The sequence below is a fragment of the Oncorhynchus keta genome, chromosome 5 (assembly GCF_023373465.1).
Source record: "Oncorhynchus keta strain PuntledgeMale-10-30-2019 chromosome 5, Oket_V2, whole genome shotgun sequence".
NCBI lineage: Eukaryota > Metazoa > Chordata > Actinopteri > Salmoniformes > Salmonidae > Oncorhynchus > Oncorhynchus keta.
This window is the reverse complement of record NC_068425.1, coordinates 5,418,904-5,445,776: the sequence shown is the minus strand read 5'-3', so window position 1 is coordinate 5,445,776 and position 26,873 is coordinate 5,418,904. Positions and strand designations below refer to the sequence as shown.

General features: G+C 41.4%; 3 protein-coding genes across 10 annotated transcripts; all 3 read right to left on the bottom strand.

Annotated features, from left to right (window-relative positions):
• Positions 1-2,891: 2,891 nt before the first annotated feature.
• On the bottom strand, positions 2,892-8,584 carry il2rb (interleukin 2 receptor, beta). 7 transcript variants are annotated; one of them, XM_035770858.2, is made up of 10 exons: positions 8,479-8,584; positions 6,972-7,057; positions 6,696-6,813; positions 6,487-6,571; positions 6,141-6,234; positions 5,708-5,844; positions 5,194-5,419; positions 4,890-4,992; positions 4,544-4,616; positions 2,892-3,932 (listed from the first exon to the last, which is right to left on the bottom strand). In XM_035770858.2, the coding sequence occupies exons 2-10, from the start codon at positions 7,039-7,041 to the stop codon at positions 3,228-3,230; spliced, it is 1,611 nt and encodes a 536-aa protein (XP_035626751.1). In that variant the 5' UTR covers positions 7,042-7,057; positions 8,479-8,584; the 3' UTR covers positions 2,892-3,227. The 7 variants fall into 7 exon arrangements, with proteins under 7 accessions (XP_035626751.1, XP_035626755.1, XP_035626750.1 ...); XM_035770862.2 differs by having other exon boundaries at positions 6,724-6,813; positions 8,479-8,558; XM_035770857.2 differs by lacking the exon at positions 8,479-8,584 and adding an exon at positions 8,070-8,472.
• An 8,726-nt stretch (positions 8,585-17,310) lies between these two features.
• Positions 17,311-19,866, bottom strand: LOC118384754 (testis-expressed protein 33). 2 transcript variants are annotated; one of them, XM_035771493.2, is made up of 5 exons: positions 19,507-19,624; positions 18,943-18,998; positions 18,672-18,804; positions 18,391-18,501; positions 17,311-18,112 (listed from the first exon to the last, which is right to left on the bottom strand). In XM_035771493.2, the coding sequence occupies exons 2-5, from the start codon at positions 18,988-18,990 to the stop codon at positions 18,033-18,035; spliced, it is 372 nt and encodes a 123-aa protein (XP_035627386.1). In that variant the 5' UTR covers positions 18,991-18,998; positions 19,507-19,624; the 3' UTR covers positions 17,311-18,032. The 2 variants fall into 2 exon arrangements, with proteins under 2 accessions (XP_035627386.1, XP_035627385.1); XM_035771492.2 differs by lacking the exon at positions 19,507-19,624 and adding an exon at positions 19,731-19,866 and having other exon boundaries at positions 17,325-18,112.
• Positions 19,867-20,120: 254 nt separating this feature from the next.
• Positions 20,121-25,289, bottom strand: LOC118384377 (SUMO-conjugating enzyme UBC9-like). The gene is made up of 7 exons (XM_035770856.2): positions 25,133-25,289; positions 23,034-23,119; positions 22,850-22,933; positions 22,542-22,614; positions 21,465-21,574; positions 21,113-21,192; positions 20,121-20,917 (listed from the first exon to the last, which is right to left on the bottom strand). The coding sequence occupies exons 2-7, from the start codon at positions 23,097-23,099 to the stop codon at positions 20,854-20,856; spliced, it is 477 nt and encodes a 158-aa protein (XP_035626749.1). The 5' UTR covers positions 23,100-23,119; positions 25,133-25,289; the 3' UTR covers positions 20,121-20,853.
• Positions 25,290-26,873: the final 1,584 nt, after the last annotated feature.

Genomic DNA, 26,873 nt, shown 5'->3' with positions numbered 1-26,873 from the left:
TTTAAACAGCTTGGAAAATTCCAGAAAATGATCTCATGGCTTTAGAAGCTTCTGGTAGGCTAATTGACATCATTAGAGTCAATTGGAGGTGTACCTGTGGATGTATTTCAAGGCCTACCTTCAAACTCAGTGCCTCAAAATAAATCAGCCAAGACCTCATATAAATAATTGTAGACCTCCACAAGTCTGGTTCATCCTTGTGAGCAATTTCTAAACGCCTGAAGGAACCACGTTCATCTGTACAAACAATAAGTATAAGTATAAATAAGTATAAATAAAGCAAATATAAACATCTTGGGACCAGGCAGCGTCATACCGCTCAGGAAGGAGACGCGTTATGTCTCCTAGAGATGGACGTAATTTGGTGCGAAAAGTGCAAATCAATCCCAGAACAACAGCAAAGAACCTTGTGAAGATGTTGGAGGAAACAGGTACAACATTATCTATATCCACAGTAAAACAAGTCCTATATCGACATAACCTGAAAGGCAGCTCAGCAAGGAAGAAGCTACTGCTCCAAAACCGCCATAAAAAAGTCAGACTACGGTTTGCAACTGCACATGGGGACATAGGTCATACTTTCTGGAGAAATATCCTCTAGTCTGATGATACAAAAATAGAACTGTTTGTCCATAATGAGCATTGTTATGTTTGGAGGAAAAAGGGGGGGCTTGCAAGCTGAAGAACACCATCCCAACCGTGAAGCATGGGAGTGGCAGCATCATGTTGTGGGGGTGCTTTGCTGCAGGAGGGATTCATGCACTTCACAAAATAGATGGAGTCTTGAGGAAGGAAAATTATGTGAATATATTGAAGCAAGACATCAGTCAGGAAGTTAAAGCTTGGTCGCAAATGGGTCTTCCAAATGTGGAAAAATGGCTTAAGGACAACAAAGTCAAGAGTGGCCATCACAAAGAGCTGACCTCAATCCTATAGAACATTTGTGGGCAGAACTGAAAAAGTGTGTGCGAGCAAGGAGGCCTACAAACCTGACTCAGTTACACCAGCTCTGTCAGGAGGAATGGGCCGAAATGCTCGCAACTTACTGTGGGAAGCTTGTGGACGGCTACCCGAAACGTTTGACCCAAGTTAAACAATTTAAATGCTACCAAATACTAATTGAGTGTATGTAAACTGCTGACCCACTGGGAATGTGATGAAAGAAATAAAAGCTGAAATAAATCATTCTCTCAACAATTATTCTGACATTTCACATTCTTAAAATAAAGTGGTGATCCTAACTGACCTAAGACAGTGCATTTTTTGCTAGGATTAAATATCAGTAATTGTGAAAAACTGAGTTTAAATTAATTTGGTTAAGGTGTATGTAAACTGAGTTTAACTGTACATCCACACCAGTGGAGGCTCCTCAGAAGAGGAAGGGGTGGACCATCCATTAAATGATAAAACAGTTCAAAAGCTTATTTTTTTAAATAAAACTATACTAAATATATTCACGTCACCAAATAATTCATTCAAACCCACTGTTGCAATGAAGGTCTACAATAGCCTCAACAGCACCCTGTAGGGTAGCACCATGGTGTAGACGGAGGACCACTAGATTCCATCCTCCTCTGGGTAATGATAGCTAACACAGTTCCATACAGGTTTTGCATCCCACAACTTTCAAACGAGGCTACGATAAAAACTAATGGGACTGTAGCAACTGTGTTGGCATCAAAATCTGGGGTGTAAACTACTTTTCTATTCCAGCTTTAATTGACATGGTAATAGAGCAAATGTATTTGAGAAAAGTTGAAAAAACTGACCCTTCCTTCCAAAATGGAGGAGAAAGTGTGTTTTTCCAGTTTCACTTACTTAGCTAGCAAATGCAGCTAGCTAGTTTAGCACTCAAACAAGATGCAAGCTCTGACTATTCAACACAATATTGGAACACTTCCAATTCAAGGTAAGCTTTTAGTTTTACAAATGTATTGCCACCGGGGCACGTTCTAAACTGCTTACGAACTGAACACTAACTTTACTGCATGACTGTAGCAGGTTTACTAACACATTGGTCCTTCTGTAGCTCAGTTGGTAGAGCATGGCTTGTAACGCCAGGGTAGTGGGTTCGATTCCCGGGACCACCCATACGTAGAATGTATGCACACATGACTGTAAGTCGCTTTGGATAAAAGCGTCCACTAAATGGCATATATTATTTATTATATATTACATTAGAAGGTTCTATTAGCTATGTTGACTGACTTTACTTTAGCTAATATGGTGACAATGATGTAGGCTGTGTGTAGCGGGTATGATATTGTCCATCTTGGAAAGGTTTTTTCACATGGTCACATGCAGCTGATGTGTTGTACATTGAAGTCCAAAAGCGAGGGGAAAAGGTGAGAGTAGGAGAGTGCATATTGACAATAAGGAATACAACGTGGCTGCTATGAAAGTGAACTGCGTTTACACGTGATCAAGGGTGTATTCATTCCACCGTTTCTGTTTTTAAAAAATGATTGAACGGAAAAGAGATTAAAAAAAATACCCAAATTTGTACATTAGAAACTCTCAATGACTACACCCTATATCCGCTAGATGCAGGGAAGTGTGCAAGACGGTATTGAATGTGTCGCTGTCTTCTCTTTCATTTTTCTCTCAACCTGTGTGCACCTACATTGGCTGTAACAACCTCATGATGGGTATAGAGAAATGTTGAGTATCACGTAGTAGCATAAACCTATCGATGTTACATTGAACTGGGTGAAATGTATATGAATGACAGTCATCCAATATGCTGTAATAGAAATATGGACATGCTCATAATTTTTTTTTTTTTTTTTTTTAAATGGTCTTCCCTCATCTGAAACGGAACCGACCGCCACTGATGCACACACACACAGCAGGACCACTTTTCCAATATCTAAGGCCACAAACACAGGAAGTTTAAGGCTGACCCACTTCTCTTCTGTCAGAGGTTTTATTCAGGTCTTCATACAAACAAGCTGTCAGTGAACACATTTAAAGACAAAAACAACTAGCAGCACTAACTATCTGAGATAAAGTAACAATGCATTGGCAAACCAGCTGCCTCAATAGTAGTACAAGTAATATACAAAATGTATATAAAATACAAATAAGCTACATATTTAGAACTCTACAATACTTTCCATGTAAAAAAAATATTGGTTTGTACCTGCATTATCAGCCTTGTCATAGTTTGCACAAAGAATCAGTTCAACAGCTATACTAAAATGCAAATTGAGTGAAAAATGGATTGTTCAAATAGACTTGTTGCTGTAGGTATTCTGCAGCTCTTTAATGGTCAAATAGCCAATACAACTGGGTTCCACTGTCATTGAGGAGGATCTGCCTAGAGCAGCCTCTACTGGCCAGGCATTGTAACTGCCGCTAGACGCCATGGCAGAGTTTGACTCAGGATTATGAATGGGGATTTGGGGGAGACTCAGGGGATGGTGAGGGCCTGGGGGGATCCGAGCAGGCAGGGAGACTGGTAAGACAAGAGGGGCAACTGGAACCACATTCCTCTCCTTATCCTTCTTTCCTTCCTCTTCCACCTGGTCCTCCCCCTCTACGCTCTCCATGCCGAAACCAGAGTCTGGGCTCAGGGGCTGGCTCTGCAGCCGACCGAGACGCTCCAGGCGCTCATAGGAGGAGGATGTGGTGGAGAGAGAGCTGTGGTCCCCCTGGTAGGTGAAGTAGACGGGGCAAGACTCGATGAAGAGGCTGCTGGGGTATTTGGTGTAGAAGTAGCCGATGTTGGAGAAGCAGGAGGACTGGCCGCTGCTGTTCCAGCCATCAGAGGGAGTGTTGGGGTCAGAGTGTAGGAGAAAGGCCGCAGTGGTGGAGCTGGTGGAATCGGTGACGTCCCAGACTTCTGTTCCAGAAACCTCCGCAGGGGAGATGTCCTCGCAGGGCTGGGCAGTGATGAAGGACTCTGGAGCAAACAAGGGGCTCAGCCATTTCTGCATGGGGAGGGCCAGAGACACACGTCAGTATCCGCCTCTCTGTACAGTGTCACAGATATTGGTGAAATTGAAAGTTATGCTTATACTTAGGCAAAATGACAAAGGATAAATATGTTACTGCATCTACACTGGCAAGTATCAAGTTTTGAAAGTTGCTGCAAGATCAGTGTGTGGTTGTTCGTACGTCTAAAATGAGGGCATGTGTGAGTTTATTGGTGTGTTATTGTGTGCATGTGGTAGAGAGAGTGTGTATGTCTGCATCTAACTTAATGCAAGGAATTCAAAGCAACAGAAACCACACCAAGGGGCCTGTGCTCATGACTAATGTTTCCCTTTGGTTTTTACTGTGGCTGGGCACTATCCTTTTACCGGCAACTAAAGAGGCTGTTCCAAACTGTAAGCATTAAATGTAAGTAGTAAGTCAAGTTAAATAAGGACATAAATGCGGATATATCCACTCAACCAGGTTCCAGAATATTATAGTCGGCCGTCCACTAGGTTTTCATATCAAGAAAACATTCACGCCAGTGAATAACGCCACATACACAGAATTTTATGGGTTCAAGAGGTTTCAAGTTTAGCAGGAAGTTGGAGTATTTTCCAGGTACCTGAAAGTTTCCACCGTGGACAGAGTTAAGTGGCTGGAAGTACTTGGCGGGATCAGGCACATACTGGTGTTTCCTATAGTGCACCAAAACAACATGGATTTTAATAAGCCATTTTGAGTCTGTCCCAGAATTAACTTGACACTACATACCCAAACAGACCTAAGGTCCTGAACGCAAAATCTGCTTCGTATTGGATTATGTAACCAATGATAAAAATCAAGCCCCCGTCATCAACACGGCACAAGACCAAATTAACTCACTGAGCCAAAGGTTGTAGGTCTCACTCCTGATCTGACCCAACAATACATACATGTACGCATATAATCCACCTTAACACATTACTCACCTATTGTTTGTATGAGTTTTGTAGAAGACCAGCAACATGACAACGATGAGCGTGAAAAACGCACCACTCAACACCAGCCACAAAGTTAGGTCCAGGGACTCCACTGAAACACCAGAGAACAGGAGCACGGTTGGAATGTAGGTCTCAGAAATGCATCTGGATTCATTTAATGAAATTAACATGGGTCATTAACAGAATTTTTGAGACCAGCAAATTAGTTTTATTCCTATATGGGCCGCATGAGCTTCACCATGCACCGACTGTCAGTTTCTCTGGATAGGATAGAGTCTTCTGCATGACTGACCATATAGTAGATGTAAGGTTTTAGTTCGTGGCATGGCATCAAATGTACCAAAGGTTGGCGAGACCTCGTCCTCTGATGTCCAGGAGGCAGTGGTGCTCCACTCACTCCAGTGGCTAGAGGGGGGTTGGGTCGGCTTGACTCTCAACCTGATGTGATGAATCCCACTCTCCTCCACATCCAGCTCTATCCACTGTTCATGCTTTAGTCTGGTCAAACTCTGGGCCTCCTGACAGAGAGACCGGTAAACAAAAATAAACATAATCACTACAAATCTACAAGACTCTCAAACTATTTAGGCTGAAATCCAGATTTGAGATGAGTGTGTAACTCAAATGTACATGCTTTGATGTCTATGGAAGCGAAGATTCCGCCAACAATCACAGCTAAATACTCAGGCGCCGGTATTAGGCATGACTACCCACTAATTAGATTCACTATAACTCATTCATCAGGAATACTGCGTGTTCAGCCAATACCACACACTTTCACACCAAATAGTTTGTCTCTCACTCACCCCCCATAGCTGGTCTTCCCTCTTCACCTTGACCTGGAACTCATATTCATGGATCTTCATAGATAGCGGACTACCAGCACTCCAGGTGACATTCGTCCCATTGACGATGACCGGACTACCAGGAGGATGCATCTTAACTGTGAGGAAACAGAGGGAGATGTCACAGTCATCTAATACCATGAAGTGGAAATATAGAGGCGGTTTGGTGAACTACAGTCAGGTGATGGGTGATCTTGTCTGAGACCTGTCATTTAGCAGATGCTTTCCAAAGCAACGTTTACATTGATAGTGGCACATAGATTCAGTATTGAATATGTACCCATGCAAGAATCTAACTCCCAAATGAACCAGTGAAGAAGAACGGCTATTTAGTGAGAGGCTACTCTCGCAGGTACACTAGACAAAAGAGAACACTGAAAAAGTGGACACTCACTGTGGTGGATAGGTTTGTATCTTATGAGCTTTGCCGCCTCAGACCCGTCACACTCCACCTTAATGCTGGGGAGGTGCTCGGCTGAACTGAAATACTGTAGAGAAACACAGTCAGAAAGCAGATGGCATGTTTATTAAAGTAACAACTCCTTGCATCTGTTCTACATGTGTGAAAATTCTCATTTTCACAAGCAGTTATTAAAAATATACTTCACATTATATATTTAGTTAATTTTGAAAAATAAAATAGGAATCGACAGTGATAGAAAACAATGAAATTGATATGTACAATAACGATTATGGAGAATTACATACTGTATATCATTCTGATATCAGGAAAAACTTACATGGCCCTCAAAGACAATACTGCAGCCTCTGAGAGAATGACCTTGCACCGGCCTATCCAAGGGTTTGAGATCGCAACTACTATTGCTATACAAAACAAAATAAATGAAAAGTAAAATATTACACAGGGATGCATTTATACCTCAAAACACAATGCCGTCATTTCCTGTATTGCAGTAATAATAAAGACAGACAAAAAAATATTCCTTACAAAAGATTGTTAAAGTTCTCTTTTGTACCGAGGAGCTGGCAGGCCACGTCTGGATCTACTGCCGAGCTGTTCCACACACATGTGATGTTGTTGATGTAGTCATTCACACAAAACAGTCCTTGGAGGGAAAGACAGCAAAGGCAAACCAAAAATATTATTGCTGTGCGTTCTATTCAATCAATAAATTGTGTTTCTCCACATGGTGCAAGTACTGTTTGTTTTTCACAGATCTTATCTGAATGGGTAGGCTGAGATTAACATGTAGTCACTAGTTACCTTGGAGGTTGTGAGTGAAGCCTGGTGGGACAGAGAGCAGGAACAGCAGGTGAAGCATGGACCACATCATTACCGCCAGTGTCTAACTGGAAAACAAAAGACGGCATAGATTAAGAAACTGTCACTTACAGAGTGTTGGCCATTACCACCACTGCTTAAATGTAAAACAAAGATGAAGAGGCTGTTATAACAGAGCATTGGAACACTAGAAACATTTAGACAGTACAAATCTTAACAGTTGCATAGAACAGCAGCAAATACATGACACTGGTAAGGGAAGTCCTGACTTGATTGTATTCAACATTAAAATCTTTCCGTCACAGGCCCAATACCATTATTACCCACTGTCATCCCCTTTGACAGCAGTACATGAAGAGTTTAAGTAGGCACTTAAAGGCAGCAGTGGAAAACTCCTCTTGAATCCATATCTGTACAGAATACACATTCATCCAGAGACTGCTGAATACTGCATGACCTAATGTTAAACTCTCAATGAGAAAACCTTTTGTACCCTTGTCTCCCCTGAATAGGCTGATGTTCAAGTTTGTTTGCACCAATAGACTGCTAAAAAAAACTAGGCAGTCTAAACACTATCCTCTTGAGTGCTTGTTAGATTCACCAGGTTGGCCTAGATGTAAAGAACGTGTGTTATATATATATATATATACACACACACACACGTTTTGATGTACACACACGTTTTGATGTATACACACAATTGATGTATTGTCACACGCCAGAAATGTGCAGTGAAATGTGTTGTTTTACAGGGTCAGCCATAGTAATACCAAGCAAATTAGGGTTAAGTGCCTTGCTCAATGACACATCAACAGATTTTTCACCTTGTTGGCTTGGGTATTCAAACTAGCGACCTTCATGGTGGTTCAACACTCTAACCGCTAGGCTACCTACCGCCCTAAGGATTCGTTTTAAATTACAATGATGCGGCTGACACCTATATGATAACAAGAATGATACAGGGATACTCAATGTTTTTTTTGTTTTTTAAAAATAAAATTTAAATCTAAGTTGAATCTTACAAAAAGTAAGTGCTCATGCACATGCAAACAAATTGGTATTCTACCTCGTCAGACTTACCCTCTTAGTCAGGGTCGAAGTGTCAGCACAGTCCTCATTCTGTTCTCCTACTTTCTTTGCTCTGTTTTTACTATTTGACTTTTGCAGATGCTCTCTCTGTGTCCTTAGTCTCAGATAGGTCTGTCTGTCTGTCCCTTTGTGACCGTCTCGCTCTGTGCCTCTAGCGCTCTCTCACTCTGTCTGTCTCTCTCTCTCTCTGTCTCTCTCACTCTGTCTGTCTGTCTGTCTGTCTGTCTCTCTCTCTCTCGTTCGTTCTTTCTTTCCCTCTCGATTGAAGTGCCCAATGACATTTCATGGTGACACACGTAACCACAACCTCTCGCTAAGGCTGACATTTGCCTGTGTCTTGCAGGAAGCCACACAAAACCCTGAAGATTAAAAAAAAAAAAAAAAAAAAACATATAATTACCATTCTCTACAACAGTGTTTATCAACCCTGGTCCTGGGGACCCAAAGGGGTGTCCATTTTAGTTGTAGCCCTAGCCCCCACACACCTGATTCAAATTAAAGGCTTGATGATGAGTTGATTAGTTCAATTAAGTGCATTAGTGCCTGGTCCAAAACAAAAATGTGGTAGCCCTTCCTAGGACCAGGATTGAGAAACACTTCTCTACCACTCATACTCTACAAGCAAAGCCATTAGGCCCCTGAGACCCTTTATGTGTTAAGGTAAAAATAGTGAATACACCGCATCCTGTTTCAGTCGAGCACCAGTAAAGTAGGCTAGAACAGAGACGCACGTTCACACTGAAATGTCAGGTGGTTTCACAAATAGCAGCACCAGATTGGCAGAGTAACGCCTAGATCACACCTACAGCATCATTGCATTTTGGTACAACAGAAGTCCATTCATTTCCAATGGAACGCTACATTTGCCTTGTAACATTGTGAACTTTTGTTGCACACATATCCAGATGATGCTGTGTCCCAATTTGCGCACTGACTCTGTCGGTGTGATCAAGGCGTAAGGTGAATACAATACAATTAGACGTGTGTTAAAATATACAAAGGTTTTCCAATATACTGTAGATCCCTCATGAAAGCAAGTCAGGTCACGAAAAGGTTTCAAGCCAGTAGTAAATGGATAGTGGAGTCAAAAGATCCTTGTGAAAGTCAATCAAATGCAGAAGTAGAAATGGCAATAGAAAGATGAACTGAGTTAGATTGACAATGCAAAGGTCATCGGACATCTCATTTTGTAGCCATAGACAGACCCGCTTTTTCCTCATAGATGGGAGTCTTTTTTTGTCTGTGGTGTCATGCAGCACGATACCCATTTCCTCCATTGTTGGATTTCTATCACATACTTACATATTATGTGACATACAAAACAACATAAGCAAAAGGTACATAGCTATTTTATGTCACACGGTTACATTAAATGCTTTGTATCAATCAATGTAGTGGAATGAATTTGTTTTGAAAATGAAAATGATCTATGATCATAGAAACCGATGGAAACCTACTTGTTACAACATTACAAAATGCATGCTGTAGTAGATGCTTAGCACACTGAGATGAGCAGGTCCTGTGAAGTGTATCTGCATATCTTAACTCATGCTTTATCTTTTGGTACAAGAGGGCATTGTAGAAACACTCTTTATGTGAACGGTGAGAAACAAAGTATTCAACAAACAAAGTGAAGTTCAGGCTTATGTCGCAACAACAGCCTGTTTGTTCACAGAACGCGAGTGAATGCGTTGGTTTGGCCATGATGGCACTTTTGACACCCCCAGATATATGGGTTCTGGCTGAGTACTTTTCACTCTGCAGCATAGGTAAAGAGAGGCTTGCAGAAGAGAGGCGGGGGTGGTGTAGGTGACACACACAACGCTTGTTGAAAGGTCAGAGTCCGCTTTGTGGCAGGAAGTTGGCGCTAGGCCTCAATGTTATGTGTAATTTGTGTACAGAGGCAATAAGAAAAACAATCTCCATCTGTAGACCACAGGGGGGGGACTGTGGTGTACGATGGGAGGAGGTGAGAACAACGTTTTGTAAAGAGAAGGTGTGCTAATCATATCACAACACCTCTGAAGTTTGCTAACTATAGGCCTTTTTGAGGTCTTGCTCGAAAAGTCGGGTGTTAAGGTGCAACATGTTATTTTTCAGACTGTTGTCCACCAGATACAATGAAGCACCACATGCAAACTATTATTACCTCATGAACACGATAGTGTTCTCCGTTTTGCTCTAGGGTGCCCACAAGACTCGTCAGAAGATAGCCCGATACCAGTTTAAAAAAAGCACCCCCCCAAAAAAGGTTAAATATGGGCAAAAAAGATATGTAATAATTTCCTGATCTTTCTTAGATCTCTCAGATATAGGACAAACACACTTACTTTTGATGTATTTTTCAACTATGTATTTGTCCATGTGCTATGTTGTCCATTTGTCCATCTGTTAATTGCATTATCAATGGGATATTAGCAGTAAGGACAAATTCAATGTTTCGTCAAATAATAAGAAATTCAATAAAAAGATACCCAAAGGGCCATAACATTCTAAATCAAATAGCTAAATGACCATTGGTATGACCATCTTAAAACAATTCCATATGTTAGCTTAGTAGAAAGTGTTTGGTAATTACTATAAGTGGGGCCCAGATTCTATCATTCTAATCAGATTGAAATCATATCCTAAACTCCACAATAAGTCTCATTTGGTGTTCAAACATTTAATTTTAGAAATATTATATAATTGGTAGCCTAATTGGTTTTCTATTTTTAGAATAGAGTGAAAAGTTACGGCTGGGCTAAGACTTTTAATTCAAAGCCACATAATGAAAGTGCTTGTGACACCCACACTTATTGAAAATAAGATACTTTTGTATATATAGTGTATGTGGACACCCCTTCAAATGAGTGGATTCGGCTATTTCAGCCACACCCATTGCTGACAGCTGTATAAAATCAAGCACACAGCTATGCAATCTCCATCTTCAAAGGGGGAGACACTCTAGACCCAAACTATTGCAGATATACACTGCTCAAAAAAATAAAGGGAACACTTAAACATCACAATGTAACTCCAAGTCAATGACACTTCTGTGAAATCAAACTGTCCACTTAGGAAGCAACACTGATTGACAAATTTCACATGCTGTTGTGCAAATGGAATAGACAACAGGTGGAAATTATAGGCAATTAGCAAGACACCCCCAATAAAGGAGTGGTTCTGCAGGTGGTGACCACAGACCACTTCTCAGTTCCTATGCTTCCCGGCTGATGTTTTGGTCACTTTTGAATGCTGGCGGTGCTTTCACTCTAGTAGTAGCATGAGACGGAGTCTACAACCCACACAAGTGGCTCAGGTAGTGCAGCTCATCCAGGATGGCACATCAATGCGAGCTGTGGCAAGAAGGTTTGCTGTGTCTGTCAGCGTAGTGTCCAGAGCATGGAGGCGCTACCAGGAGACAGGCCAGTACATCAGGCGACGTGGAGGAGGCCGTAGGAAGGCAACAACCCAGCAGCAGGACAGCTACCTCTGTCTTTGTGCAAGGAGGAGCGTTGCCAGAGCCCTGCAAAATGCCCTCCAGCAGGTCCCAAATGTGCATGTGTCTGCTCAAACGGTCAGAAACAGACTCCATGAGGGTGGTATGAGGGCCCGACATCGACAGGTGGGGGTTGTGCTTACAGCCCAACACCGTGCAGGACGTTTGGCATTTGCCAGAGAACACCAAGATTGGCAAATTCGCCACTGGCGCCCTGTGCTCTTCACAGATGAAAGCAGGTTCACACTGAGCACATGTGACAGACGTGACAGAGTCTGGAGACGCCGTGGAGAACGTTCTGCTGCCTGCAACATCCTCCAGCATGACCGGTTTGGCAGTGGGTCAGTCATGGTGTGGGGTGGCATTTCTTTGGGGGGCCGCACAGCCCTTCATGTGCTCGCCAGAGGTAGCCTGACTGCCATTAGGTACCGAGATGAGACCATTTGCTGGTGCGGTTGGCCCTGGGTTCCTCCTAATGCAAGACAATACTAGACCTCATGTGGCTGGAGTGTGTCAGCAGTTCCTGCAAGAGGAAGGCATTGATGCTATGGACTGGCCTGCCCGTTCCCCAGACCTGAATCATGTCTCGCTCCATCCACCAATGCCACGTTGCACCTCAGACTGTCCAGGAGTTGGCGGATGCTTTAGTCCAGGTCTGGGAGGAGATCCCTCAGGAGACCATCCGCCACCTCATCAGGAGCATGCCCAGGCGTTGTAGGGAGGTCATACAGGCACGTGGAGGCCACACACACTACTGAGCCTAATTTTGACTTGTTTTAAGGACATTACATCAAAGTTGGATCAGCCTGTAGTGTGGTTTTACACTTTAATTTTGAGTGACTCCAAATCCAGACCTCCATGGGTTGATAAATTTGATTTCCATTGATAATTTTTGTGTGATTTTGTTGTCAGCACATTCAACTATGTAAAGAAAAAAGTATTTAATAAGAATATTTCATTCATTCAGATCGAGGATGCGTTATTTTAGTGTTCCCTTTATTTTTTGAGCAGTGTATATCTATCCTACCCTGCCTTTCTAAAGTCTTCGAAAGCCAAGTTAACAAACAGATCACCAACCATTTTGAATCCCACCGTACCTTCTCCGCTATGCAATCTGATTTCCAAGCTGGTCATGGGTGCACCTCAGCCAAGCTTAAGGTCCTAAACGATATCATAACCGCCATCGATAAAAGACAATACTGTGCAGCAGTCTTCATCGACCTGGCCAAGGCTTTCGACTGTCAATCACCACATTCTTATCGGCAGACTCAACAGCCTTGGTTTCTCAGATAGTGTTCAGTGTGTCAAATCGGAGGGCCTGTTGTCCAGATCTCTGGCAGTCTCTATGGGGGTACCACAGGGTTCAATTCTCGGGCCGACTATTTTCTCTGTATATATACAGTGCCTTGCGAAAGTATTCGGCCCCCTTGAACTTTGCGACCTATTGCCACATTTCAGGCTTCAAACATAAAGATATAAAACTGTATTTTTTTGTGAAGAATCAACAACAAGTGGGACACAATCATGAAGTGGAACGACATTTATTGGATATTTCAAACTTTTTTAACAAATCAAAAACTGAAAAATTGGGCGTGCAAAATTATTCAGCCCCCTTAAGTTAATACTTTGTAGCGCCACCTTTTGCTGCGATTACAGCTGTAAGTCGCTTGGGGTATGTCTCTATCAGTTTTGCACATCGAGAGACTGAATTTTTTTCCCATTCCTCCTTGCAAAACAGCTCGAGCTCAGTGAGGTTGGATGGAGAGCATTTGTGAACAGCAGTTTTCAGTTCTTTCCACAGATTCTCGATTGGATTCAGGTCTGGACTTTGACTTGGCCATTCTAACACCTGGATATGTTTATTTTTGAACCATTCCATTGTAGATTTTGCTTTATGTTTTGGATCATTGTCTTGTTGGAAGACAAATCTCCATCCCAGTCTCAGGTCTTTTGCAGACTCCATCAGGTTTTCTTCCAGAATGGTCCTGTATTTGGCTCCATCTATCTTCCCATCAATTTTAACCATCTTCCCTGTCCCTTCTGAAGAAAAGCAGGCCCGAACCATGATGCTGCCACCACCATGTGTGACAGTGGGGGTGGTGTGTTCAGGGTGATGAGCTGTGTTGCTTTTACGCCAAACATAACGTTTTGCATTGTTGCCAAAAAGTTCAATTTTGGTTTCATCTGACCAAAGCACATTCTTCCACATGTTTGGTGTGTCTCCCAGGTGGCTTGTGGCAAACTTTAAACAACACTTTTTATGGGTATCTTTAAGAAATGGCTTTCTTCTTGCCACTCTTCCATAAAGGCCAGATTTGTGCAATATACAACTGATTGTTGTCCTATGGACAGAGTCTCCCACCTCAGCTGTAGATCTCTGCAGTTCATCCAGAGTGATCATGGGCCTCTTGGCTGCATCTCTGATCAGTCTTCTCCTTGTATGAGCTGAAAGTTTAGAGGGACGGCCAGATCTTGGTAGATTTGCAGTGGTCTGATACTCCTTCCATTTCAATATTATCGCTTGCACAGTGCTCCTTGGGATGTTTAAAGCTTGGGAAATATTTTTGTATCCAAATCTGGCTTTAAACTTCTTCACAACAGTATCTCGGACCTGCCTGGTGTGTTCCTTGTTCTTCATGATGCCCTCTGCGCTTTTAACGGACCTCTGAGACTATCACAGTGCAGGTGTATTTATACGGAGACTTGATTGCACGCCCAATTTTTCAGTTTTTGATTTGTTAAAAAAGTTTGAAATATCCAATAAATGTCGTTCCACTTCATGATTGTGTCCCACTTGTTGTTGATTCTTCACAAAAAAATACAGTTTTATATCTTTATGTTTGAAGCCTGAAATGTGGAAAAAGGTCGCAAAGTTCAAGGGGGCCGAATACTTTCACAAGGCACTGTATATCAATGATGTCGCTCTTGCTGCTGGTGATTCTCTGATCCACCTCTACGCAGACGACACCATTCTGTATACCTCTGGCCCTTCTTTGGACAATGTGTTAACAAACCTCCAGACGAGCTTCAATGCCATACAACACGCCTTCTGTGGCCTGCAACTACTCTTAAACGCAAGTAAAACTAAATGCATCCTCTTCAACCGATCGCTGCCCGCACCCATCTAGCATCAGTACTCTGGACGGTTCTGACTTAGAATATGTGGACAACTATAAATACCTAGGCGTCTGGTTAAACTGTAAACTCTCCTTCCAGACTCGCATTAAGCCTCTCCAATCCAAAATTAAATCTAAAATCGGAGCATCCTTCACTCATGCTGCCAAACACACCCTCGTAATACTGACTATCCTACCGATCCTTGGCTTCGGTGATGTCATTTACAAAATAGCCTTCAACACTCTACTCAGCAAATTGGATGCAGTCTATCACAGTGCCATCCGTTTTGTCACCAAAGCCTGATATACTACCCACCACTGCGACCTGTATGCTCTTGTTGGCTGGCCCACGCTTCATATTCGTCGCCAAACCCACTGGCTCCAGGTCAACTATAAGTCTTTGCAAGGTAAAGCCCCACCACATCTCAGCTCACTGATCACCATAGCAGCACCCTCCCCTAGCACGTGCTCCAGCAGGTATATTTCACTGGTCATTCCCAAAGCCAACTCCTCATTTGGACACCCTTCCTTCCAGTTCTCTGCTGCCAATGACTGAAACTAATTTCAAAAATCACTGAAGCTGGAGTATATCTCCCTCACTAACTTTAAGCATCAGCTGTCAGGGCAGCTTACTGATTGCACCTGTACACAGCCCATCTGTAAATAGCCCACCCAACTACCTCATCCCCATATTGTTATTTTTTGCTCATTTGCACCCCAGTATCTCTACTTGCACGTTCATCTTCTGCACATCTATCACTCCAGTGTTAACGTTAAATTGTAATTATTTTGTCACTATGGTGTATTTATTGCCTTACCTCCATAATCTTACTACATTTGCACACACTGTATATAGATTTTTGTATTGTGTTATTGACTGTACGTTTCTATATCACATGTAACTTTGTTCTTTGTGTCGCACTGCTTTGCTTTATCTTGGCCAGGTCGCAGTTGCACCATAGTACCCTCAAAGCTCATCACTAAGCTAAGGATCCTGGGACTAAACACCTCCCTCTGAAACTGGATCCTGCACTTCCTGACGGGCCACCCCCAGGTGGTGAGGGTAGGTAGCAACACATCTGCCACGCTGATCCTCACGACTGGAGCTCCCCAGGGGTGCGTGCTCAGTTCCCTCCTGTACTCCCTGTTCACCCACGACTGCAAGGCCAGGCACGACTCCAACACCATCATTAAGTTTGCAGACGACACAACAGTGGTAGGACTGATCACCAACAACAATGAGACAGCCTATAGGGAGGAGGTCAGAGACCTGGCCGGGTGGTGCCAGAATAACAACCTCAACGTAACCAAGACTAAGGAGATGATTGTGGATTACAGGAAAAGGAGGACAGAGCACACCCCTATTCTCATCGACGGGGCTGTAGTGGAGCAGGTTGAGAGCTTCAAGTTCCTTGGTGTCCGCATCACCAACAAACTAGAATGGTCCAAACACACCAAGACCGTTGTGAAGAGGACACGACAAAGCCTATTCCCCCTCAGGAAACTAAAAAGATTTGGCATGGGTACTGAGATCCTCAAAAGGTTCTACAGCTGCAACATCGAGAGCATTCTGACTGGTTGCATCACTGCCTGGTACGGCAATTGCTCGGTCCCCGACCGCAAGGCACTACAGAGGGTAGTGTGTACAGCACAGTACATCACTGGAGCAAAGCTGCCTGCCATCCAGGACCTCTACACGAGGCAGAGTCAGAGGAAGGCCCTAAAAATTGTCAAAGACCCCAGCCACACCAGTCATAGACTGTTCTCTCTACCACTGCATGGTAAGCGGTCACTGCATGGTAAGCGGTACCGGAGTGCCAAGTCTAGGACAAAAAGGCTTCTCAACAGTTTTTACCCCCAAGCCATAAGACTGCTGAACAGGTAATCAAATGGCTACCCGGAATATCTGCATCTGTTAATCATATATGCATAGTCACTTTAACCATATCTACATGTACATACTTTCTCAATCAGCCTGACTAACCGGTATTTGTGTGTAGCCTCGCTACTGATTTTCACTGTCTTTTTACTGTTGTTTTTATTTCTTTACTTACCTATTGTTTACCTAATACCTTTTTTGCACTATTGATTAGAGCCTGTAAGTAAGCATTTCACTGTAAGGTCTACACACCTGTTGTATTCGGCGCACGTGACAAATAAACTAAATAAATAATGAATTTGGAATTTCCCTAATATGACACCACAGTCAAGAAATATGTAAGAGTAACATGACGCACAAAACCCCCCACTAAATGTCAGCAGGAGAAAGGGGAACATGATCTTTTGAGATGAATTATTAACAACATCTCAGTATTCCTTCCACTCGGCTCAGTATGACAGTTTATGTCTTATTGTTGGGTGAGTAAAGTGAATCAGTATAACTTCAAAAAACACCTTTTATCCTCTAAAGCCCCAGTATGGATAGTCTCTATAGCCTCTAGACTGAACACGACAACAAAGATAGAGATGAGGTTCTGACAAAAAGACAGTTTCTGTGGTTTTTCGTTGAAACCACGTCAGTGATGCTGCCATTTTGAATTAGTCTGCTACTTCTTCATGGTAAAAAGACATCCGAGACAAAAATCCCCTCCAACCGTTGTCATCCTTTGAGCATTTTCATTCTTTTCTGTTTCATTCATTCCATCAGTTCATATTCTTGTCATTTCAGCAACTTAATTGATAATAAGGTCAAGGGTTTACAGCTACTTACATGTACATTTGAGACTTGTGCACAGATTAAGTAAACATTTTCTTCAATATTACTTCAAAAAGTACTTGAAAAATACTTCAAAACAGCTACTACAACTTTCCAACCTAAAAATAACATTGGTTGATGTGGTAACCACCTAATTGTGGTTTATGTCATCTTCTTCTGTTGGTAAAACTGAATTGACATTTTACCGTTTCATCTGAATATCGATAGAAACTGGATTAGATTACTGGTTTAACCATATAATCACTTTCAGTGGGTTTCAGTACTATGAGTAGATTTTTTGATGACAGCTATGAATACATCCCCTCAGAAGTAAATGAGCCCTACAATACACAGAACATCAGGTGAAGGTGAAGGATGCTGTTCTGCTTTTATTGCGGCAAAAGAGAGATCATGAACTTGTGTCTACATACAAATGGTTGTTTTAGCATGGGTTGTTTTTTTTAACGTTTTGAGAGTTTGTGGCAATGGTTGTGTGTGTGTGTACGTGTATGTGCAAGTGTGTGCATGCGTACGTGACCTAGTGTACCAGAAAGGGTTTGTAAGGGCTTGCATGTAGATATGTGTAAAAAGAGGTGTAAATTATGTGGAAGGTGCATGGGTGCTGCGGTGAGAGGGTGTGAAATGGCCACTGCATCATGGCCTCATTTAGACCCTTTGTTCTCCATTGCCTTTAGCGTCTTGTTCAACTTCTGATTCACAATGTTTCTTTCCGTCCATTTCACTATGAAAGAACCAATACAAGGAAGGAGAATAAAAAGGGAGTTTTGGTATAAGTGGATGTAGCAAAGATAGGTCGTCATATCATTGGTAGTAGTAATCAAATAAGTGGTGTTTATTTTTAACGTATTAGCTTTTTATCTAGCTATTATCTAACTTATTATCAAAGCATTTTATGAATAATGTAGCACTATTTGTATTCATAGTACTAATAGGAGCGGTAGTAGTAGTGGTAGTAATAGTTTATATAGCAATAAGTGGTATTAGCAGCAGGTCACCCACCCATGTCATCAGTCCTGCGGCCGTACCAACACTGGGGGTCTGTAGGAGGGGCAGGCAAGGGGTGAACAATGTATGAGTCTATTACCAGGGACTTCCACACCAGAGGAGCTCCTGGGAAGAATAGAATAGAAACATGGACAGGAAAAGAAAAGAACATGAGCATTAGATAGAGGAACAGTAATCCTTGACTGTATATGTCACAGATAATTCTGTCACAGATAATTCACTTTGGTATCATACTGAATCAGGGATGCCCAACAGTGACCTGGTGCAACACTGACCTGGAAATATGTTGGTGCGCAGACAGTGTCCCAGGCTGTGGTAGGAGCAGTGGGGAGGGACGAAGGCTGACTCTGTGTCAGTATAGTGAGGCAGAAAGAGAGAAGGAACCTCGGGGCATGCTAAAACTCTCACCTTCAACACACAAACACATGCAGACACACACAGTTGCAAAAACATAGCTGAGAGCTCTGTAGTGTACATAGGTTGTTGTGGAATACCAAGTTTTGGTATTTAAACTGAATTATTCCATCCCTCTCCTACGCTACTGACCTGCGGCATGTCTCCAACTGTTGTCTCCGACTGGCCGGTGGAGGTCATTGCCTTGACTAACAAACAAGAGGCGAAGAGGATTCTAGGTCATGTAAGCAGAGAACTGAACTAAAGAATGCACTGCCTGACCACAAATGTTCTTGTTGTTGGTACAGTCCTGTAGGTTTCCCATGTCAACATGCACTGTCCAGTGTTCCATCAAAAGATGCAGCATTATAAGATCCTTTATAATAAATCTGATGCACAAACATTTGGGAAACCATGAGTCATAAATCAACATCTGCTAATAGAGATTCAAAATAAACTTTTCTCGATTTATAGTAACTGTTTGACAGAGTATTGGCTTTCAAAAGGACTATATGCCACTGAAAAGGTTAATTTAAACCCAACAGAGAATTATATTGTGCTGCCCTCCCGCGGATAAGATTACTTCTGCACAGTTGACAGGTGCGTCTACTTTCAAAAAAGATAATGTATACAATACAGTAACGCTGAAGGACTAGGCCTTATGTTACAGTGTGTCCGCATTAGCGGTCAAATGAAATAGTATTAATACAATCTTACCCTCATTAGGACATAGCCTAAACCAAAGCTCAAACTGAACCAAACCGGAAAAATGTGACAACCTTATTTTCCTGACATGACATACATTGTAGCTTGGACAGGTGGGCTACGAAAACAATCGTTGGCGCGTTTAATTATCACGTGCCAGGTGCATGGAATATAATTCCCGAAAGTGAAAATTACATTTTACATTATTTTATTAAAGTTAGCCTAAATATACTTACATCTGTGCTACGATTCAGAGCCTCAGTCACGGTGTATTTTTGCGATCCTGCAGCTAACTTTACCTCAATAAATTAGAGTTCTGAACACCACTCATCGTCCAATCAGCGTGAAGAGTAACACGTTATCTGGATAACGATGTCACAATTATACTAAAAGAAGCGTAAGACGCTCCGATACAGTAGAACGCATTACGTGAATTTGAACTCCATATTCAGAGCTAAAGGTCATTCAGTTATTCAATATACCACCACAGGGAAATAAAGTGTATACCTTAATCCCTCATAACAGTTCAAATAAAGTCTACCTACTAAATATTAATATTCTGTACATTTACCACACACAGACAAAAAAATTCAACTATCAAAGAAAAAAGGAGAAAGGACAAACAGTTTTGTATTTCCCATTCAATTAACTTTATTTCACAATTCTTACATTTAAAATGTGTTCATTACTTTTTAATACCACACACAAATATCAACTTGCTAAAACAATAGAAAAAAACATAAGATCCATATGGACCTACATATTTATATTATGTACATACACTCAAGTCTTTGGAGGTAAACCTCTTCAGCTCTCTATGCAGCACACTCTCAGCTCTGACATCCATCTTATTAAAGAGACATCCCAATAAAAATCTACAATTAAATTCAATGTGATCAGACATTTCAAAAAATAAGGCTCACTTATGTTTGGGTGATTTTCTGTCTGCATTTTGGGGGGTAATTTATTTAAGTACAGATTGTTTCAAAATGATGCATCAGACACTACAATTCAAAATGATTTGTTATTAAATAAGTGATATTTGATAAGACTAAATATCAGGCAAAGTTGCTTCCTGATTTACAGATCACAAATGCAAATGGCGTCTTATTAAATAAAATGAAAGTGTTTTAGGCATGTGATTTAAGCATGCTTTAGAAGTGAACTTGGCAAAAAGAAATTTGGACAAAAATAATCATTTTTTTGTTTTGTTTTAAAATGGCTCTCATGTAGGCTACATTACATTTTTCTCATGTGAAGAAGAACATATCAAATTGTAGATTGATCATTGGATTGGTCCTCTAAGTGCTGCTTGCTGTTCAGTACCCAGGTGTTGTATCAGGCTTCTCAGGCTGAGCTTTATGTGGGGGCAAACTTCTTGGCCTGCGCCCTCACCCTCTTCTCATAGTCCATTCTGTTCTGACTAAAAGAGGAAACAAAGGGGGATTAGTCCATTATAAAATTGAGTATCACTCAACAAGGCTATACTTTTCAGTTTAGCGAAGTGGGATTGTGTATGTTTGCAAGTGTCTTATGAAGCACACTAAGAGCCCCTTTGCCTGAATCAATTATATAGTACAACGTTCAAAAAGAGAAAAGGATCTCAACCAAAACTCACCAGTAAATTGTGTAGGCTTCTGCTTGTGCTGGGTCTTGGATGTTGGGTTCATTGAGTAGCTCTTGGATACCCAACAGGATCTGTGAATACAAAGCAGATTAAGTCAGCTTTTAGAATGGATTGAAATACAAAACAATGTAGATGAGAAGACAATCACTCGACCAGGGAATACCATGCATTTATCCACATAAAATATACAGTAATTTGATGCCTGTTTAGCCAATGTAGTACATTCCTCCAAACCGGTGAAATCACTGATGCCTCTCCCATTCTTTATGTATTTTGTGTGTGTGTGTGTGTGTGTGTGTGTGTGTGTGTGTGTGTGTGTGTGTGTGTGTGTGTGTGTATGTGCCTGTTTGATGGTGATGGCTGGCCTCCAGTCCTTCTCCTCCTCCAGGATGGAAAGACACACCGTGCCAGATGGGTAGACATTGGGGTGGAAAATGGGCGGCTCAAACTTGCCTGAGAGGATATAGAATAGATGATTTCTATTAAAAAGTATTTATGTTGACTTCCTTATCATCGATATCAAAAATGACTAGGGCCTCTGTCATTGCCAACAAAGGGTATTTAACAAAGTATTGACGAAACTTTTGTTATTGACCAAATACTTATTTTCCACCATAATTTGCAAATAAATTAATTAAAAATCCTACAATGTGATTTTCTGGATTTTTTTTCTCATTTTGTCTGTCATAGTTGAAGTGTACCTATGATGAAAATTACAGGCCTCTCATCTTTAAGTGGGAGAACTTGCACAATTGGTGGCTGACTAAATACTTTTTTGCCCCACTGTATATACAGTATGAGAGTAGCAGCTCAAGCAGGCAGCTGCGAGGGGACCTGCGGTGTGAGTCTGAGTGACGAGGGGAACAGGGAGGGGAGAGAGTTGACCAGCGCGAGTCGACTTGGTTGCTAACTTATTGCTAGTTATTTATCACCTCATCTGATTACATAGTACCTGTCTTGACTGCATCAAAATTAGAGAAACATGTTAAGTAAGCTAGATAACATTAGCTTGGCTACTTGAGACTACATAACTGTGCTTTCTCCCCTTACAACTATTCAGATTATTAAGTACCAGCCTACCTGTTGGCTCTTGGTGTTGTAGCCGGTACTTCTCATTTAACCTTTAGTTCTGTAATTTTAATTCCATCTCCCACTGATTAGCCTAAATATCTCCTAATAACTTGCCACACGGAGGCTCTAGATGTATTGGTCAACAACAACAAGCTACACGCGTCACTCTCCTGAAAGCAAGAGCAGCATGATGGCTGTTTAAATGTTAAGAATATTTTTTCCCCCATTTGTCACTTTCCTGCTGCACTTCCCTATGTAATAATCTTATCTATCAACCAACAAATGGAAATATATCAGACAGTGACATCAACACCTTCCTATTGAGGTAATCATGTGCAGGATTACTCACATTTTGGCGGCGAGGAAGGATAGTCATCTTTGAACAGCATTCTGAGTTTGTATTGGCCTCCCTCCCACAGTGTCTAGAGAATTGAAGAATATAGTCATTACATCCATTAATTGTTCCAGCTCACGAGGGAGTGCCTACACACTATAAAAAACACCTTTAACTGAGAACACATCAGTTTACATTTGTGTTGGCCATTTTTTGATGTACGATAAGAAAGACTATGATATCCGTTTACTCATTCTGACAGACTGCTAGTGATTGTTGGATCTTGTTAGAATAAAAACTACAGAATGTGAAAGTTGACATACCCCCTTCTTCCCTGGAATGGCGCATTCCCAGTTCATAAGGTTCATAGTGCCATCAGGATTTTTGGTAGGCACAGCAACAAAACCCTGAGAGAGAGAGGGGGGAAATAAGTTTTGAGGAACAAGCTTGCCTTCTGCAAATCATCATAACAAGTTCATTTTCATTGTTTGTATGGTAGCTCCTCACAAATGGGTGGTCTTTCCTCCATGCTTTGCGCTCCTGTGACAGTCTACTAAGAGCGATACCAGACATTTCTACTCATTAACACAGTCCTGTGGGGAGACATAAAAACACTCAATTAACATGGCTAGATAGCTACACATCCTTGTTCTCTAGTGGTTTTGCTAACTAACATTTTTATTAGAAATGTCCAGATATACTATAGTTGGGTTAAGGGTTGGGGAGTAATTGATAACATGTAATCAGTTACATGTAAAACTATTACAAAAAACTTCACTGGTTACAATCAGTTACAATACAAGCAAAAAATATAGTAATCGGATTACAGATACATTTGAAAAACTAGATGAAAAACTATATTATAACTCATTGGTTTTCTCAATGACATTCAATTCAGTTTTAGTTTGTTCCACCTGAAGGTGTCTGACCACAAGTCAGAGACCACTATGACACACCAAATGTGTTTGATGGATTATTTATGTCTTCTTCTAATGTCTCCTAAGGCGAACGTAATCCAAAAGAAACTGAAAGTAATCAGATTACATTACTGCGTCTGGGTAATCCAAACGTTACTTTACTGATCACAATTTTGGACAGGAAACTAGTAACACACAGATTACATTTAGAATGTGCCCGGCAGGTAGCCTTGTGGTTAAAAGCCTTGGAACAGTAACCAAAAGGTTGCTGGTTCAAATCCCTGAGCAGACTAAAAACTGTCAATGTGCCCTTGGGCAAGACACTTAACACCAATTTCTTGTGTAGATCGCTCTGGATAAGAGCATCTGAAAATGGCTAAAATGTAAGTGTAAAATGCTGACTTGCCATTACTCATGAAAACTCATGATTCTTATGACATGAAGTTAACTTGAAAGCTAATCTTCACTAGCTATACAAAATGTCCCTTATTAATTTAAAATTAAGTGGATGCTGCACCACAAAACCCAGAGGTGCCTTATTGCTATTATAAACTGGTTACAAACTTAGTTGGACCACTAAATAGTAATTTGTCATACCTATGTTACAGTCTGATATATCACGCCTTTCAGCCAATCAACATTCAGGGCTCGAACCAACCACTTTATAACTAAACGTCTACAACGAATACTCGTTTCTGATTGGCTTGAAGGGTATTCTAGAGCGTGTAATATTTCCCTAAATTGCATGGTATAATTAAACGGCTATTTCAATCTTACATGTTCTATTTTAGAGCTGCATTTGAAAGCAAAAGTCGAATTTCCAGATTAGCAAGCTAGGACTAATGGTTAACTAGCAAATATGTTTGTTTGGTTACCAAAGCAAGTAAACTTGCTAACGAATTCCGTGGTGTCGAACACATTTCTACCTGCGAATGTGTCCATTTATAGCCATGGTATTAAAAGGGATAAATCAACTAGGAGCTCTATGCGTTCTCTGGAAAATAATGCAACTCCGTGGAAGGTTACTTCCACTCCGCGCAACACACATTCCCACTTTGACTCTGTACCGGTACCCTCTGTATGTACCCTCGCTGTTGTTATTTTACTGCTGCATTTTAATTATGTTACTTTTATTTTCTATGTTTTACTTAACTTCTTAAAGTATTGTTGGTTAATGGCGTGTAACTAAGCATTTCACTGTAAGGTCTACTACACCTGTTGTATTCGGCGCATGTGACAAATACAATTTGATTTGTTCATTATTTTCCATCGGACGCATAGCCCCTAGTTGATTATTCCTTTCATATGGCTCTGGTTATTGATATTGTCAGTAGCTAGCTACCCTGCTAGCAGTCTAATTAGCAACAAATCATCAAACTAGCCAACCAACTTACATCCACCCACCTGTAAGCCTAGTTTGCTAATAAAATGAAGTTCGTTTACAGGTAAATTGTTAGTTACCTTACAATTCAAGTGATACTGTCTAGATGGCGTTCGCTTGTTGGTGCTTGCTAACGTTAGCTAGCTAAAATTAGCTAGGGGGTGGCTAAAAACAATGAGCTGCGTCGCCTATTTTTTTTTACTATCAAAACTAGCTAAAGCTGCTTACTAATGACGATACTTTCGTGCTAATAATTTGACCAAGTTATTTCCCCTGACATAAATCGATAGATTGAGAGATTTCCTTACCTGTTACCGCATATGTGAATACCTGAACGATAGCATTCAGCTAGTTAGCTCGCTAAAGATAAGAGGACCTCAATTTGTTTATTTCGCCATAACCCACAGGCACTTCGCAGGGCACCTTTCATGGACTTTCTTTTCGGCCATCTTTGGTGTGGCTTCATCTGGTGTTGTACAATTTTTTGTTGTTATATTATATATCGAAGCTTTTTATCAGTGGTCACCAACCTTTTGAAAGCCGCGATCTACAGCTCAGATTTTTTTAAATAAAACATTATTTAAACGTTTGCCAATGCAACATTAACCAGTTAAAAACAGTTATTTAGCAATGAGGTTTGTGCAGTAGGTTATATGCCTTATTCATTGTCCCTGCATATTGGCTATGCTTGAATTGCCCTGCCAATGTTGTTCTTTTCAGAACATTTAAGTGAGCATAACAATTGGCTTTTTTTCCCTTCTGGACTGATGGTCTGCATCTTATGGTCAGTCTGGGGAGAAGGAGGAAGCAACGGTGAGGCTGCTTCACACCCGATTCAACATCCCTCCACCTTCCTTCCCTTCGTTGATCATGCAATATGGCACCGACAGAGATGGTCGCCTCGCTTCGAGTCCTTAGGAAACCATGCAATATTGTTTTTTTATGTATTATTTCTTACATGGTTATTCCAGAAAATATTAAGTGTTATTACATATGGCCAGGAAGAACTATCGGATATAAGAGTGGCATCAACTTACCAACAATACGACCAGGAATACAACTTGCCCGAAGCGGATCCTTTGTTTGGACCATCACCCAGGACATTTGATCAAATCCCAGAGGCTGATCCAAAACAACGTGGAAGTGGAAGACAGAGCGGCCTCCTGGTCAGACTTCGAAGACGTGCACACCACCCACCGCTTCCGAGTATATTACTCACCAATGTCCAGTCTCTAGACAAAAAGGTGAAAGAAATTAGGGAAAGCGTTGCCCTCCAGAGAGACATCAGAGATTATAACAGAACAGGGCCTCCCACTCCTCTTTCTATTCTGGTGAGAGCCAGTCTGCGCTGCTCTGTGAAGGGAGTAGTACACAGCGTTGTACGAGATCTTCAGTGTCTTGGCAATTTCTCGCAAGGAATAGCCTTCAATTGTCTGAACAAGAATAGACTGACGAGTTTCAGAAGAAAGTCTTTGTTTCTGGCCATTTTGAGCCTATAATCGAACCCACAAATGCTAATACTCAACTAGTCTAAAGAATGCCAATTTTATTGCTTCTTTCATTCGAACAACAGTTTTCAGCTGTGCTATCATAATTGCAAAATGGTTTTCTAATGATCAATTAGCCTTTTAAAATTATAAACACAACATGCCATTGGAACACACAAGTGATTGTTTCTGATAATGTGCCTCTGTACGCCTATGTAAACTCAGCAAAAAAAGAACCGTCCCTTTTCAGGACCCTGTCTTTCATAGATAATTCGTAATAATCCAAATAACATCACAGATCTTCATTGTAAAGGGTTTAAACACTGTTTCCCATGCCTGTTCAATGAACCATAAACAATTAATGAACATGCACCTGTGGAACGGTCGTTAAGACACTAACAGCATACAGACGAAAGGCAATTAAGGTCACAGTAATGAAAACAAATGACACTAAAGAGGCCTTTCTACTGACTGAAAAACACCCAAAGAAAGATGCCCAGGGTCCCTGCTCATCTGGGTGAACGTGCATTAGGCATGCTGCAAGGAGGCATGAGGACTGCAG